General features: G+C 28.9%; 1 protein-coding gene across 3 annotated transcripts; it reads left to right on the top strand.

The window, feature by feature from the left end:
- Positions 1 to 397: 397 nt before the first annotated feature.
- LOC114422754 lies at positions 398 to 3,581 on the top strand. 3 transcript variants are annotated; one of them, XR_003668724.1, is made up of 4 exons: positions 404 to 1,419; positions 1,509 to 1,564; positions 1,650 to 1,826; positions 2,006 to 3,581. XR_003668724.1 is itself a non-coding variant. In XM_028389273.1 (4 exons), the coding sequence occupies exons 1-4, from the start codon at positions 1,099 to 1,101 to the stop codon at positions 2,038 to 2,040; spliced, it is 363 nt and encodes a 120-aa protein (XP_028245074.1). In that variant the 5' UTR covers positions 405 to 1,098; the 3' UTR covers positions 2,041 to 3,581. The 3 variants fall into 3 exon arrangements, 2 of the variants coding, with proteins under 2 accessions (XP_028245073.1, XP_028245074.1); XM_028389273.1 differs by having other exon boundaries at positions 405 to 1,193; XM_028389272.1 differs by lacking the exon at positions 2,006 to 3,581 and having other exon boundaries at positions 398 to 1,419; positions 1,650 to 1,973.
- Positions 3,582 to 17,458: the final 13,877 nt, after the last annotated feature.

The raw sequence follows: 17,458 nt of genomic DNA, 5'->3' as shown, positions 1-17,458 counted from the left end.
AAATTTTTTACAGAATTTGAGTCTACAATAAAATAATCCAAACATATACTAAGAGAAAATAATTAGTTTTTGCTTAAAGATCCTTTAAGTAATTATATTTTTCTTCTATATAGAAGAAGAGGGAGTTAATAGTAATAATTATTAGAAAATAAATTTTTAATATCATTATTTTAATGTTGATTTTATAAAAATTAATGGTAAAAAAGTGTACAATAATAAATAAGTTAATTCGTTAACATCCATTCTTAAAAAAAAAACATTATTCTTTAAAGATCAATGCTGTTTTATTAATTGCTAAGTTTTTTAAAATACCAATATTATATGTATATATGTTAACATCAAATTTTATAAATAAAAAAAAATGGATGTTATTTGAACGGTGTTAGATCAAAATCGATATTGCATTATATCCCAAATTTTCGCGCTCTCATCATCACTCTTTGCGACACTTCAATTCCTCGCATTGTTATGTTATATCTGAATCTGTGTTTTAACATTGACTCAGTAACCTGCATAGGGTCTCTTCCTCTGTGTCTAGTGTTTTAGGAGTTTGAAGCATCATCATGGCTTCGGTGGACCCCGAGATCGCGAAGACGCGGGAAGAGCAGAAGCGAATGGAGCAGCAACTGGCTTCGCTCACCTCCGTCACGTTTGACACCGATCTCTACGGCGGAAGCGACTAGGGCTCCTATCTCACTTCCATCCCTGCCAACAAAGATGACGAGAATCTCGACGCCATGGACAACGAGGTCGCACACAAACTGGCTTCTTACACCGCCCCCTAAGTCGCTTCTCAAGTACATGCCCTCCGCCCCCGACTCTGACAACGACATCGGCTTCCGCAAGCCGCAGCGCATCATCGATCGCGACGACGACTATCGCCGCCGTCGCCTCAACCAGATCATCTCGCCGGCGAGAAGACCCCGGACCCTTCGGTGAGGACCTACGCGGATATCATGCGCGAGGAGGCTCTCAAGAGGGAGAAGGAGGAGACTCTGAAGGCCATCGCTATGAAGAAGAAGGAGGAGGAGGAGGCCGCCAAGGGCGCGCCGCCTCAACAGCAGCAGAAAAGGAGGAACCGCTGGGACCAATCTCAGGATGACGGTGGTGGCGCCATGGCCGCGAAGAAGGCGAAAACATCTGATTGCCGCTAAGATCCTTTTCCGCGACCCCCCTAAGAAGAGGAAGTTTGGGTATCCCTTTTCCTTCCCACTAACTAGGTTTACTTATTCACCTGTCGCTCTCTTTCGCATTTCGTCGAGCACCTTCGCTGCACTTAATATGTCCACTTCACTACCTCTCTTTGGATCTGTTTTTTACTACCACATTTGGAGTTTCAAGCTGCATGTAGATACTCCAAAAAACCTGTTCTTTTTTTCTCAAATTAAAAAATGTCTGCAGTTGTCCTTTTGCATTTGGGTAAGTTGTTAGATTGAGTACTTGTTCATAAGGCTTGTTGCTTTAGAGTTTATACCACAAACTTATTTTGAACCTTGAATGTTGGGCAGGTTAATATCATGGACAAACAATTCAGAGAGGCATATTCAAGTTCTGCAAAGCATTGGTATAAATATAATGGTTTTTCTGAAGTTAAATGACATAATTAGTTGGAAGAAAAGCAATACTAACAATGTCATGATGCATTGCAGGGATTGACCCGGGCTCCAAGCATGCAACTGAACAAAGTGAGGGACTGGAACATGAGATAAAGCAAGTGAGAGAATCTCTCATCTCTGCTTATGAGAAGAATATAGCTACAAGGCTGAAAGTTGAGGTTTGCAGGCTGGAAGCTAACAACTACAATATCACAAAAGATGCTTGTGCAAGTAGGTCCTCTATTTTTTTTTAAGGGAAAAACAATCACAAGAAATAAAGTTTCTCTCTATTATTAGTCTTAGTGGTCTGAAATGTCTTTATTGATGAATTATTTCAATATCAAATTATGAGACTGTGTACTGCTGATTGGTTTCTCATCCTTTATATTATCTTACATGGTTCGTGGCAGCTGCCTACATATCCAGTAGCAATGTTCCTTGGTGATAGTGATAGTGATGGAGAAGGGATGAGGTCTTGTACTGTATTTCAAAGTTTCAGAGACTCTTGATGAACACATTTCTCCCCAGTTCTAGGAAAGCATTATGGAATGAAAGAGAGGTCCATAAAGGAAAATTTTTCTATCGAATTTATAATTTAGTATTAAAAAGAGTCGGTTCATTGAGAATTTGAGTTAATTGATAAATTCGTAGATATAGTTCTTCAAATATATTAGCGGTGTGGTGTGACCAATATGCTATTATTAGTTTTATAGCATCAATGCAAAATGTGAGGGCCATCAAGGCGATGCTGAGGAGTTTGGAGATGGTTTCAGGTTTAAAAATAAATTTTGCAAAAAGTCAATGCTGCCTCATACCTTAACTGCAGTTTGTTGACCTACTTGGGTATCCCCATTGAGGCAAATCCAAAAAGTAGTGTGCCTTGGGATCTTATTGTTAAAAAATGTGAGCATAGATTGGCAAAGTGGAAACAAAAGCAACTATCCTTTGTGGGAAGGGTGACTTTGATAAAGTCAGTCCTGAACACAATTCCTATCTATTTTCTTTCATTTTTCAAGATCCTGAAAAAGGTGGTACACAAGCTGGTGAAACTACAACGATGGTTCTTGTGGGGAGGAGATACAGAACACAAGAAGATTGCTTGGGTAAGCAATGGATCAGCATGTCTGTCGAAAGAAAAAGGTGGTCTGGGAATTTTTGAGATTTGACCAAGTTTAATCAGGCTCTTCTTGGAAAATGGAAGTGGAATTTGTTTTATCATCAAGGAGAATTATGGGCTAGAGTGCTGGATTCAAAATATGGAGGGTAAAGGAACTTGGATGAGAACAGAAGGGTCTTAGCAGCATTTGCATGGTGGTCTGATCTCAATTATATCTGCCACAACTCCGAGGAGGAAAGCTGGTTCAAATCTAGAATAAAATGGAGTGTGGGCTCTGGCTCCAAGGCTAGGTTTTTAGGAAGATGGGTGGATGGATGATGGGATCCCCCTAATGGTAAAATATCCTAGACCTTACCTGATCTCAAACCAAAAAAACCAGCACATTCAGCAGATGGTATGTAGTTCAGCTGCAACCTGAGTGGTGCTTGCAATGGAGGAGGTTACTTTTTGAGGTTGAGATACCTATGGGGGACTGCTTTTTGGAGGAAATTTAACATCTCAACACAAATGAGCAGCAACAAGATAGGTGGGTGTGGCTAAGCGACTCAACTGGGGTATATACTATAAGCAGTGCATATCAACTGCTTGACAGGGAATCAAGAGATGAGAATATAGATGAGGTATTTCAAGACGTATGGAAACTAAAAATACCAAGTAAAGCTGCGTTTTTTGCTTGGAGATTAATCTATGATAGACTGTCCACTAAATCTAATTTGTCTAGAAGGAATGTGGGCATCACTGACAAATTATGTCCATTCTTCTCTCAAGTTTAGGATTAATGGTGTGATTGGACCCACAAAATTTTTACCATATAAGACAGACATGGGCATATATATATCAATCGACAATAAAACCACATTTTAGCTTCATTGTTTAAAGTAATAATGAGATACAATAAATATTCATCAATCACATTTTATGTATTGTTATACAATGAATAACAAAATACAGTTAAATTGTTCAACCTGGATGCATAGGGAAAAAAGTAGGAAGAATCCAAAACTTTGGGGGCAAAGGATTACTTCTCCCAAATCCGCATACATACCTAATTGAGTGTAGTAGAAAACATGGTGTTATGACCATCTATATTTAGTCCCCAACCTCCATCTTTATTCTTCAAATGAAAGTACTTTAGTATTAAATGTTCATTGTTGTGATGAAAAAATTCAAATTTCATGGTTAAGCAAAATGATGACCAAGTTATAAATACATAAAGCTACACTATTTTTTACAAAAGCAAAAGAAAGGGTCAAATTTAATATTATATATAATTCTCTTTTTTCTCCTTCAACTTCATGATTGTTTTGGTATCATATTGAAATTTAACAAGTGTACCTGGTGACAATATATGTAACACAAAATCTCTTTGCGTTACTCTTCTGGAAATATAAAGTCAGCATGCCATGTAATGTACATACACATGACCTGAAGTATTTTAAGTAATTAAAATCAAAGTTAAATAGTATTTTAGCATTACAAACATCAACTTTACAGAGAATCTTGTAATGATTAATTAGTCAATATTGTTTACGGCTCATTTGAATCAACTAATTGATAAATTGATCAACATGTGGTTTAGAAGTTGTGTTTACACGAATTTGAGTACATGCATTTTTGTCCTTTTTTTTTTGCACATTGTAGGACATCTTAATTTCATGATTATTTAAGAAATTAATTGCTTATATTAAAATAATATTAAAAATAATTTATTTAGACTATCATGATATTAATACGAAGTATTTATCAGTTTTACTAATGATTAGTTTTCATTAGAAAACCTGATTGATTACCTTAGTGGACTTTTTCTTTCCTCTTAATCTTATTTTTCATCTACAAAATTTGAATTCAAGATCTAGTTATAGGAGATTAAGTTCGGTTTTACTCGAACCAATGTAACAAACAACATGTTGGTTATTGAAAATAATTTGGACTCTCACTTTAATTAGAAAATTAAAAATATGTATTTGTTTCCATGACAATCAAATAAAAATGAAATTTTTATTTTTTTTATTAATGAACAAAATATATTGTGCCGAAACAAGGAAGAATTATTGGCGATTATAGGTAGAATTAGAAGCATAGTGTTTCGCGGTACATTTTTACCTCTTTAATTCTTTAATTACCTACTATACATTATACGTTAATTAGCCAACGATGAGAGTATATGTAAATCAATTTGAAATTATGTTTTTTTTTTCTTCAAAATTTCAGCCATAAAGGATGTATTATTTATTCAAATTAAATTTAGAAACCAACACATCTTATAATTTTTAAGTGACTTTAATTTGAGTTTTTCATAAATAAATAAATATTAAGAAATCTTTACTCCTTTAAAATGAGTTTGACCAATTAGCGCATCTTAAAAACATGATGAGATAAAGATGCAATTCCAAATCAACCGGGTACTTTGAAAGAGCATCTTTAACTTGACTATTTTCATATGATAAAAAATCATGAACTCAATATAAAGAACTTAAAATAACTTACGCACATAGTGTATCTTATTCAAAGATATAGTATTTTTTTTTTCCAAAATTGGAACAAGTTTACATCACATAGAGAGTTTCTTATAAATAATCTTTGTAGCTTATAGAAGATACAATTGCTTACAAATAAAAAGATATTTTATTGTAACAAATATAACTAGTAAACTAATATTTTAATTTAAAAAAGATTAAGTGCAATAAATAAAAATTTATAAAAGTGTGAGTTATTTAACTTTTCTACCATTGAAGCAAATTTAGGTATAAGTTGTTTCAATATGATGTGATATTGTGAGATTCACTTAGCATTGGGGATATTCTAAGTTGAATAAACTAGTTTAATTAAAATATATTAATTTTATGATTAATTTTTCATTTAATAACTAATTTAAATGTAATTTTATTATAAAAATATATTTTAAATAAGTTGAACTTACAAATAGCGCCGTAGGAAAGAGAGGACCAACAAATTGAGCAGGCCAATAACCATCACTAGTTTGTAGTGCCGATAAGTAATGAATAACCCTCTTCAATGTGATGGTAGTTTTCCGTATGTAATCTCTTCATTATCTTGAATCTTCACACTAGCTATTGTTTCTTTGAAACTTTTTTTTCCTTAGAATCTGCTAACGCCAGGAAACAAAAATAGGAAGAAAAAAAATTATAAATGAAGAAAGCAAAATTAGTTGATGTCTAAAAAATCACGAACGCATCTTCACATTTAGAAAAGAAACGAAAAGAACTTAATTTTATCCCTCTCAAACACCCACCAATGTTAAAAAAATCACAATTTTTAGATTTTATTTCCACTTACTCCCCCTACCCCGACGTAGGTATGTATGCTGACACTTTTTTTTCATAATTGTTTTTAATTTCATTCTCCCAAATACTTTTGCATGAATTTTGAGAACTCAATTTTTTTTATTGTTAATTCTTTTATATGTACAATATTTATTTTTAAAATTTCTTTAATTTTTTTTGAAATATCACATGAGGAATATTTATTTTAGTACTTTCTTAATGATAATACCATTCCATAAAATTGGTAATGAAATTAAGTCACAAATAATTAATAACTAATAATCATTTTTTTTTATTTTTAATACTGAATATTTTGTCACCGCAATGCTATTTTGTTTGATCAAATGATCAATTTAATAATTTGAAAATATTTTTTGAAAAATTTAAAAAGAATCCTTTATGTCATTTTTTTACCAAATTATACTCGTCTTTTCTCAGTTTAATTGCCTGTCAGACTCGTACCCCCCTCCGTAAAATGTCATTAGTCTGACCTCCCCTCGTGCATCACTCGGAGGACCGCCATGCCGTGACGAGTTTTTGTTTTGTGATTTGCGTTTTTTTTTTTTTTGTGATTCCTTGTTCGTGTATGAAGAGTTTAAGTGAATGAATTAATTGTTATTATCTTCCTCTGAATTAATTTGATTTTAAGTGAAGATTTAGACAGCAATGTATATGTTGTAAGTGCGATTAGTTTTCACTAAACTGCACCCAAGTAGTTAGTTACATTCTATTATAAGTTAATTAAAAGTAATTAGAGTTAGTTTACTTAGAAGTTAGGTAGAGGTAGTTAGAGTCACTTATAATTAGTTTATCATGTCAAAACTCTTTAAATACCTTTGTTATATCTAATTCATTGAATTTTTATTTCTCATTAATAATATCAACCTTTTTCATCTTCTCTCTCACCCTTCCATCAAAATTGTTATTGGTTAACGATGGAGTCTACATGATAACTTGATATTGATAGACGAGAATGGATGGTGAGAACCGAATTGATTAAAAAAAATAGATAATCAAATCAAACCAAAATAATAAATTAGGAAAAAAAATACTATGCAAGAAAATCAAATTTTAACAATAGATGTTGACATTTTTTTCCTGAAACAAATAACAATAATTACAAGTTTATCTAAGCATAAAAAGGTAATTATGTTTTTTTAAAAGTTTTTATATATTTTTATGTTTGTACAATATTTTTTTTCATATATTGTAAATAGAAAGAAAAAAAGAAATTGGATAAAAGAAAAATTATACTCCCTGTAATTCTATTTATAAGATTTAATTACTTGATTTATTAAGATTAAAGAAAATAGTTAATTTAATTGATAACAATAAATTTGTCTTAAATATATAACTTTTTTTAAAATTATTATTGTCATCAATACTCATTTCTTTTCTAATTATTTGTTAATATATTATCTCTTTTATTTTAACAAGAAATATTTTTAGTCTAAAAATAATTAATATAAGTAACATTATAATTTAAATCTTATAAAAAGGAATAAGTATTATTTTAAATCTACATCTTATAAATAGAAACGACCTAGAGGTAATACTCTCGTATGATTGTTATAGAAGTCTATTCTTGACCTATAGGAGGGCAGATTACACACTTCAATGCTCTAAATAAGTAACCTATAACCTAGCAGAGGAAGAGCCACCCTTAGAAAAGTTTAATTTTTCATTGATAATTTTTTTGATGTTCACTTCATTATTGCTACCTATTAAATTAGTAAAAAGTTGTTGAGAAATATAGAAACTAAAAAATAATTGTCACATATCAAAAAATAAAAATTATAATATAATAATTATTTTAAAAGTCTGGTAAAGTATATAGTTCTTTATATATATATATGATGGGTAAAGTACATTATGATTTGTTATAACTTTTAACAAATCGAATTGTGCAAGTGTTAGACTAAGAATATCAAATCTAAAACAGTATGTAATAAATTTCAAAAACACTTTAAAGAGTATAAATAGTTTCATATTTTTCTTAAAGTTGGTTTGTTAGTTGAAGGGATAAGGGGAATGAGAGGATGCTAGTCGAAATTTCTTCCACTAATAAACTAAAACAATTAACATTTGACAATAAAAAATATATATAAATATAAAATAAAAAACTCAATTAGTTTCATGTAAAACTTTATCGAGTAAGAAAAAATTCGTTACAGTAATAATCGGTACCTGAAACCACCAAAGTCGATCACCACAAGCTCTAAAGTTGAAGAGGTTGTCATAGAAATTTTCACGAGCTGCTTCAACCTCAGCTTTCTGCTCTTCAATGCATGCCTCAGGATCAAACTCCCATATTTCCCAACCCAGAAAGTTGTTTGTGCTAAATATGTACGGATCCTTTCCTCCATTTGCTATTTTAAGCCTCCACATCTTTTTTTCTCTTTTGGTGCACAATGTAAACATCCCTCTCTAATTTAAGAAGATGTGAATTAGAAAATTTGTCTATGGTCTTCTAAATTAGGTCATGTTTGACAAAAGTGGTAAAAATACTAATTGAACGATAAAAAGTTAGCAAATAGTTAAAAGATGTTAATTTAATCTATTGAATTGTAAGTGTTTAATATAATCATCTTATGAATTAACTGAATAATGTAAAATGATAAAAAAATATTTTTGTTTTTATGTAAATATTAATGATATTTTATTGATAAAAAATATAATGTGTATTTAAAATTTTATTTTTTAATTAAATTTAAACTCCTAATTTTTTATGTCCAGATCAATTATTTTTAAATCATAATTTTGAATTTTAATCATTATATTTTTTCATATTGTGTGTTTTACTATTAATCTTATTAATCTTAATATGTGTAATACACTTAAGCATATGTCATCCTTTTTATGTTAATTAGTATAATATTAAAATATCTTGAAGTATTATGTTAAAAATCACTCTCCTTTGTGAGCAGAAGAAGAGCCGAAATAAAAAATATATATATTATACCTTATGTAGAAAATTATAAAAAAAATAAAATGTAAGAATTGGTTTCAGGATAAAGGAGAATAAAATATAAAACAAAAGATAGATGCTAATAATTTAAAAATATTACTTCACAAGTAGTGTCTAAAAACCACTACAAACTATAAAAAAATGCTTATTTACCAAACATTATTAATAAGGACGAACAAGTATAGTCTTAAATAATACACTTAAAAAAATAAATCATATTTTGGCATAACATTTTCTTTGCAAAAAATAGAAATAAATAACTCATGAAAGAATTTAGTTTTCTAAAGTAATGTTTGACTAAAAAAATGTGTTTTTTCCTTTTTAAAAGAAGAAATTAGATCAAACAATTTTTTTGTTTAAATCTCTTTAAAATTTAAGAAGCTTAATTTATTAATAAAAAAGGAGAAAAGGTAATTAAAAAAACCAACTAAAGTAAATTTTAAATTAAAATCCTTGCCTTTCTCTCATCCTATTTCTGTCATTGCTATGATTACTATGTCTCTGTTTTCCTTATACTAAGTCTTGAGTGAATTGAGTCCCCTTCTCTTCTCTCTTCTCTCTTCTTTTTGTGTAAATACTGAAATAGGATTATAGTTGCATAAACTTCTATTATATTCCCAACAAATCTGTTTTTGCCATTATATTTTTAATCTCTCAAATTAAGAGATTTGTGTTAAAAGATTAAAAAATACAAATTTTTAATTGAAGGAAGAAATTAAAATCAACATTTTCAAGTTTAAGGGACAAAAATATAATATTTGATTTCTAGAATTAAAAAAAAAATACCCATACATAATTTGAGAGACTGAAAAGATGATTAAGATCATTTAAACGAAGCGAAAAGAAGGAGAAGAAACCTCACGATCAAGTTGTTGACTATTAATCCTCAACAATTCACTCTGATAATCATTTGCTTCGGATTGATCTCATCTTACAAAATAAGGCTTCGTTCTTTATATACTGTTGATTCATTCATTTCTAAACCTAAGTCCTTCAAATGATATAAGTGCAGGTTAAAATCAACAATATTTTTACTAAAAAAATATTGGGAAACTTTTTTAAATAAAAAATAGTTTTCGAAGATCAGCTTTGAATTCATGAGTCCATTATGCGCGGGAAAAGTGTTAATAGCTTATGACGTCTGTTTTAAAAAATAGTTACCTTTAATAATTAATTAAACAAATAACTTTTAAAATATTTAACTCACCTTAAAACACAATTAAGAATTAATTATTTTATATGGTTCAATAGGGATAATTCTATGGTCCTATTTATCTCCAAGTATAATCGAGAATCAGAATTTATGTAATTCTTGACGTATTTTTTATTTGCTTGTTTTATCTTGTTATTATAGTTATTTTTATTTGTTCTTAAGACTTTTCCGCTGTGGCAGCTTGTATGTCTTAAAATTAATAGTGATGTCACACCAAAATTAATTCCTTAAAGCAAGTTAATACTCATTTAAATGCTTTTGATTTTAGAGACAACAAATTATCACAACTTATGCTTAAAAGTATTAAGGATGCCACACCCGACTATAAACCGTTATCTTTAATGGTTCAAGACTACTATTATTAAAATATTTTGAGTACAATAAATTGTCACAACTTGTGTGCTCACACAGATTTCAAGAGAAAAAAAATTTCACATCTAATTATCTCTTTTTATTTAAAATTTGTTATTATCATTATTATTATTGATATTAAAATAATTTTGAGTATATCGAGCTGTCACAGGTCCTAAAAAATTTTGAAGTACAAGAGGATGTCATATCTAATCATTTTTTTTATTAATTGAAAATTCATTTATTATTTTGTCTGGAAATATTTGATTTAATTGTTTTGCTATCAAATATGTTATTATTATCTTGATGAAAATTAGGCACATGTATGGCATATTTATATTCTTTATTTCTTTGCTTTTATTATCTTGTTTTCTTATTAGATTTTATTAGATTCCACGTAAAAAGTTGTGTAGTTACTTGTGAATTCACTTTCACTTGATCCGGGCTTCATCAAGGTTCCTTCAAAGTAAACAAGCCGAAGATGAAACGTAAAAGATATAAACTAAAAATCTTAAATAAATTAAGTTTTTTTATTTATTTAGAACTTAACTAAAGGGAACACAAATAAAATTCAAAAGAATAAGAGGTATCACATAATTGTTCATAAACTACCACAAAATATAAGTAAAAATGATAATTATCAAACATGCATGATGTTGTGTTTGTGCAAAATATTTCTTTGGTAGGCTTTCCTTAGGAGCACGAGCAAGAAACTATCCTGACACGAAAGGAGCCGCCATGCTAACATGCACGTAGATCACGCCGTACTAATATTCCATTAGAATAGAACATTTTATTTATTTATTTTAAGGGGACGTTTATTTTATGAATACTTTTTTTAATAGTCCCAAAAATATGTTTTTTTGGAATGTAATATGGGATGTTATTCTTGACTATTATTAAAAAATGTGTTTGGTTAACTATTAAAATTGGTTGGGATTAATTTTTTATATATCTAGGAATGATTAAAACATATGTTGAATTATTTTTTCCTGAAAATATATATTATAATTACTATAATATTTTTATTATAAAAACTTTCATTACAACCCTTGTTTCATCCTTATGCATGTGTTCGCGATTGAAAGATAAGCAATAATTGCCTATTAAAAAAGAGTATTGGAGGAAAAAGAAAAATTATGGTATAATATAGGAATGAAACTGATGATAGTAAATAAAATTACGGAAACATTAATTAGGTAGAAATTAAATTTCTGAAATTGGAAAATTTTTAAGCATGTATCAAAGGAACAATGAGAGAGTAGTAAGGCAGGGGTTAGTAAGAGAGTATATATGAATTTTTATTTGTGAAGAGACATTCATGTCCTATGAGAATAATTTTTGCCTGCCTCCCTGTCACACTAAATATTGATAGAATGTGAAATTATATCTTTTTCAAGATTAATTTTTTATGATCTCATAACAAATGAGGGATAATTTTTTCTGATCCTGAATTCTCATAAATAACTAAATAGTCCGTGAAACAAATGCCCCTAATAATCAATTTTCTATTATTTTTTATATGTATGAATAAACACAATATTAAGAGTTTATAACATTTATACACTTGTTCAATCAACTAAGTTAAATCCTCTTATTATGCAATATATCTATAGCTTTACCTATGAATTATTATACATACTTAGATATTTAATATTATTTTAATTGATATTTTATAATTTAACTTTACAATTTTATAATTAAAGATTGTCACTTTCAATACAAATAAAATTATATTGCAATTTATGAGATAAGATATTTTGATATCCAAAATAACTTCTATTTAGTGCAATTGTTTATAGTTTGAATTTACTTTTTAAAATTACTTACAAATAATAAATAAAGAAGTAATAATAAATATATAGTTGGTCAAATTTGAATTTTCTTGAGTTGTTGACTTTCACCAATTTTAAATTCTCTAAATATTAATGTCTTTCCATATCTATAAATTTAAACTTCATAATTTGTATTTTACCACAAAATTAGATTAGATTGTATCCGACTTATTTCAAACTAAAACAATTAAGGGGTAAATAAAGAAAATCATTAAAATTATATTGAATAAATTTTCATCAATTCTTGACTTTCATCAATTGTAAATAATCTTGATGTTAATGTCAAATCTTTCTAGATTTCTAAATTCAATTCTTCTTGATTTCTAAACATGTTAATGTCAAATCTTTCGATATTTATAAATTCAAATTTTCTTCAATTGTCGACTTTCATCAATTCTAAATCCTCTCTACATGTTAATATCTTTCCGTATTTATAAATTTAATTCATAAATTTGTATTTTAACCACACTAAATTAGATTAGGTTGCAGACTTATTTAAAAAAAAAAAACAACTAAAGGACAAATAAAGAAAATCATTAAAATCATATTGAACAAAATTTCATCAATTCTAAATGATCTTGATGTTATATGTCAAATCTTTCGATATTTATAAATTTAAATTCTTAAATTTGAATTATAGCATACTGTATATCAATTAAAGCTACTGCGAGATGGACTAAATTATAAATTATAATAATAAGTACCAATGTATTAAAAGTTACTTAGACATATCAATAAAACTTTTATTTTACATATGAAAAAAACCACTTATTTCATCACTGATGGATGTTGATCAACTGGTACGAGGTTGTAGCGATTTGACCAGTGATATTAAGTTCATATGTTTTATACGTAGTTATGTTAAATAGTTGGAAAAAAAAAACTTTATTACTCTCTATAATCCTATTGGTTTGGAGTAAGATGATATTTCGAATAATGTGGTGGTCTATACCAAAACCGTAAAAAACTGAAATATAAAAAAGATTCAGGACTTATACATTAATATATTTTCAATTGTACTTACTATGTGCGATATCAAATGAGTTGTACGAGCATAGTGCCCCACCAGTTGTTCACTCCATCCAACGACAATAACTTTAGTCAACCTACACTACGAGGAAGATGAGTCGCTATAAAACTGTATAGAGATATCAATTGCTCGGATTCGAGATTTGATTCATAGGTGTCACTGACTTTCATGTTGATGGCTTTGAAAATAAGATATGGATTTAGACTTTAATTTAATCTTATAAAATTAATAAAAATTATTTTTTATTTATATAATTTATTTTAATATTATTTTTATTTGACGTGAGATTTTAATATTATTTTTTTTTATGATTAGTCGTTGTGAGATTTTCAATAGAACTTTTTATCTAAGTGTGACAAGATATTTCTTGGATAACTTATGTATGAAACTGCCAACCAACATGGATGAACTCAAGGCACAAGTAGCAGGTTTTATCCAAGTGGGGGAAATGGCGAAGTTTAGAGCAATGTTTAATGTCTGACTACTTATTGAATCGATAAAGTTACTAGTTCAACAGTTCAACTGTGATTAAATCGATAATAATTAAATTATTTTTTTTTATTTTTTCTTCATATAGATATTAAATAGAAGTATAATAGTACCTAAATTTGTATATTTTGTCCCACTTTTATTATAATAACAAACGCCCCACTCGGCCCTCTATCTACAAGGACCACAACAAAATTGTCCGTCATATATTTGTATATTCACTATATTCAATATTGTTCTTTATTACCCACACTTTATAAGCAAAAAAAAAATCATTATAACATGTCTATCAATTGCACACCAAAATTCAAAATAGTAAGATACAGTGCAGTAATTTTTATATATATTGCCTTATTTGCTTAACCTTATAAAAAAATATTATTTTTTATCAATTCTGACTGTCATATAAGATGACCTCACGTATAGGAGACATGAAAGTAAGAAGGAGCACCAGTTATAAGTTGATGGATGGAGATGACCTATATATAGTGAAGGGGAATTTGACAACAATTGAAATGCACATTATGCTCGAGTCCTAACTGATGCAATGAACTAAAAGTATAAGCTTAATTTCCAAAGACAGGTTCCCAATTTAGTCTCAATGTATTGATGCTTAACTGCAAAAGAAAGATAGCAGAGAAAATGAAGCAAATACTTAATAGCATTTTTTTTTTAGTGGTTAACAATAGTTTACTGTATTAAGATGTGAATCATGTAACTCAAACTTAAATACCATAGCCAGAAGCGAACCAAAAGTATGGAAATAGAACGTACTATTGTTTTGACTCTAGGTCCTAGGGCTATTCTACTTGGCCCACCATAAAGGTCATAGGACTTTTAACCTACCTAACGAGTGGGTTGAAAAGCCGCCAACCCACAAAGCCCCTTAATACGGGGCAAGGGTTTTAGAATTCAAACAAGTTTTAAAAAAATTGAATAAAATTCACTCACTTAAAGCATACAGAAGGAAGAAGAGAACTAATTTATCATTATTGTGAACCAGTCAAAATACATGATGTGCATATCATATATATGCCTACAAAAGCTTATTCTACGTCCTTACGCTTTTTAAGTAGAGTACTTGATATTCCTAATATAAAACATCTAATAAATCTATATATGCAAATAATACTTTCCAATGACTTTTTCAATTAAGACAAAATTTGAGTCCAATTTTTCATAAAATATAAGTATTTTCCAAGGGGAAAAAAACTTAAACCCAGATAGAAAAGTAACACAAACCAACAAACAGGCAGAACAAACTCATTATTGCCTTTAAGGTTATTGATGACATTATATGAAAGATTAAAATATGTTTTGTCCCTTGAATTTGAGGTTTGTTATTTTTAGTCCCTCAAATTAAAAAGTTTATTTTTAATCTTTCACATTCATGAAATGCTTTATGTAGTTTTTTTTCTGATTGATTTTTCAGTTTGAATGCATAATTTGTATTATTTTTTTTTACTGCAGGAGGGATCAAGAAAAAAATTACAAATTTAAAGAGACTGAAGAAATACAAGTTTTAAATTAAAAAACTAAAATAATAGAACCCCCTTAAGGTTATTGATGACATTATATGAAAGACTAAAATATGTTTTGTCCCTTGAATTTGAGGTTTGTTATCTTTAGTTCCTCAAATTAAAATTTGTATTTTTAGTCTTTCACATTCATGAAATGCTTTTATTTAATTCTTTCTGATTGATTTTTCAGTTTGAATGCACAATTTGTAATGTTTTTTTTTTTTTTTTACTGTAGGAGGGATCAAGAAAGAAATTTGCAAATTCAAAGAGACTAAAAAAAGACAAGTTTTGAATTAAAAAACTAAAATAATAGAAACCCCCCTCCACCATTTGGGAGACTAAATTAAAAATAAGTATATATGAAATAGTTGTAACGGTCATCAATGTTGCACTTTTGACCATGAATTTTTTTTAGTAATAATTACTAAACTACCAAATATTATTCAAATAATTAATAATGTTATTTATTACATATGGCAGCAGCCATAAAAAATTTTAGCCGTATAGATTTTTTTATCGACAAAACAACTTTCATTTAAAAAGAGGATAAAGAATAGTACTCAACCCTTACTTGCATTTTCAAGAACAAAAAAACCAATCACAAATTAAGATATCTAAACATTACTCTAATTATATCTTCTTCTCGTCATAGTCGTCAATTGTCTGTGTGACAATGATTAATTAGTTCATTTTATGTTTGAAAAAACTATTGATCAATAGTTTTTGAAAAAGATAAAAACGAAAAGGAGAAGCATTTCCCCATATAACAAAACTTATCCCTCTAAACTCCAGACACAAAGCTATGAGATGAAATTTAAGTGATATCACTAATTCCACTAGCGTCGACTAACAATGATAGTTAGCGATGCAATACTTTCATTAAAAACTATTGATATCACATATTAAAAAAAAATATGTTCACAAAATTAACTTCGATAGCTATGCTATAAAAAAATCATATCCTTCAAATAAAGAATATACTTTCATTGCAGTTCAAAAAAAAAAAAAACTTTCATATGTGTACAAAAACATCAAATGCAAAACTAGAATTTGAAAGTGCATAAATTTAAAACAAGATGTATGAATAAACAACATATAACACTAAATATATTTTTTTTTCATAGCTAGCTAGATGGTCCTACGACACAAAGGACACGTATTATTCATGTTAAGCCACCTTGTTATACAATGTTCATGAAAGATGTGATAGCAAGGGTGGGGCAAGCGAATTGTTATCGTCCCAATCAAAAATTCCTCAAGACAAATGGAACACATCAAGTCTGAAGATTGCTCTGGATTTTCATGAATTCTGATCCTTTCAAGATTTTGAATACTAACTTGATTTGCAAATTCCACTCTTGAAACTCCATTGTTTCCTGTGTTGTGGTTGTCATCATCTAATTCAATGAAATCAAAGATATAAGTATCATCTTCAAGTAATAAATCTATCAAATTAGAGATATCCTCTTCGGTTAAAGTTTCATCATCATTGTTTTCCAAGTTGTTGTGTCCCAAATCCAAAGAATTATAGCTAGCATCATCAACAATTGGCATATGAACCTCCTCGCCTTGAGAATTCAATGCTTGAGTTGGTGCAAATAAAAAGTCAAATAAATCTTGGTTAAAGGGCATTTTTCTTGCTGGAGTAGACGTGATTCACACCAACAAAAAGAGAAAAATACGCTAAGAGTAGAGTGAAAGACTGATGATACTAGAATTGACAAAAGTATTATTATATATAAGGGTGCAATGATTTGATCTATCTGATTGGGCATCCTAATTTATCTTTGGGGCGCATTTGATGATCATCAACATAATACATTTACCTTTTCTATGTGTGTGTACCAATATTCCTTGTAATCCTTTGACCACAATAAATGTTGAGGCTCATAAGATAGATATGGAGGCTCCTCTTAAATTCTAACAAAATATTAATTTTCAAAGGAACAAGAGAAAAGTAAATTTTACAATCTTTTCTTGTTAAGCATATTAGTAGTATTTATAAATCAATCTAAATGGAATTTATGCATAGCTTTACCTAGGAATTATTATGCTT

This window comes from Glycine soja, chromosome 8 (genome assembly GCF_004193775.1).
Source record: "Glycine soja cultivar W05 chromosome 8, ASM419377v2, whole genome shotgun sequence".
Taxonomy (NCBI): Eukaryota; Viridiplantae; Streptophyta; class Magnoliopsida; order Fabales; family Fabaceae; genus Glycine; species Glycine soja.
Note: the sequence above shows the minus strand (reverse complement) of the source record. Positions and strands in the feature narration are given on the sequence as shown.

Bases quoted from the DNA above. Each gene is read 5' to 3' on its own strand.
- LOC114422754 (XM_028389272.1), top strand. From the start codon at position 1,099: ATGACGGTGGTGGCGCCATGGCCGCGAAGAAGGCGAAAACATCTGATT. The intron at 1,420-1,508 runs GTAAGTTGTTAG...AATGTTGGGCAG, and splicing joins AGTTGTCCTTTTGCATTTGG to GTTAATATCATGGACAAACA.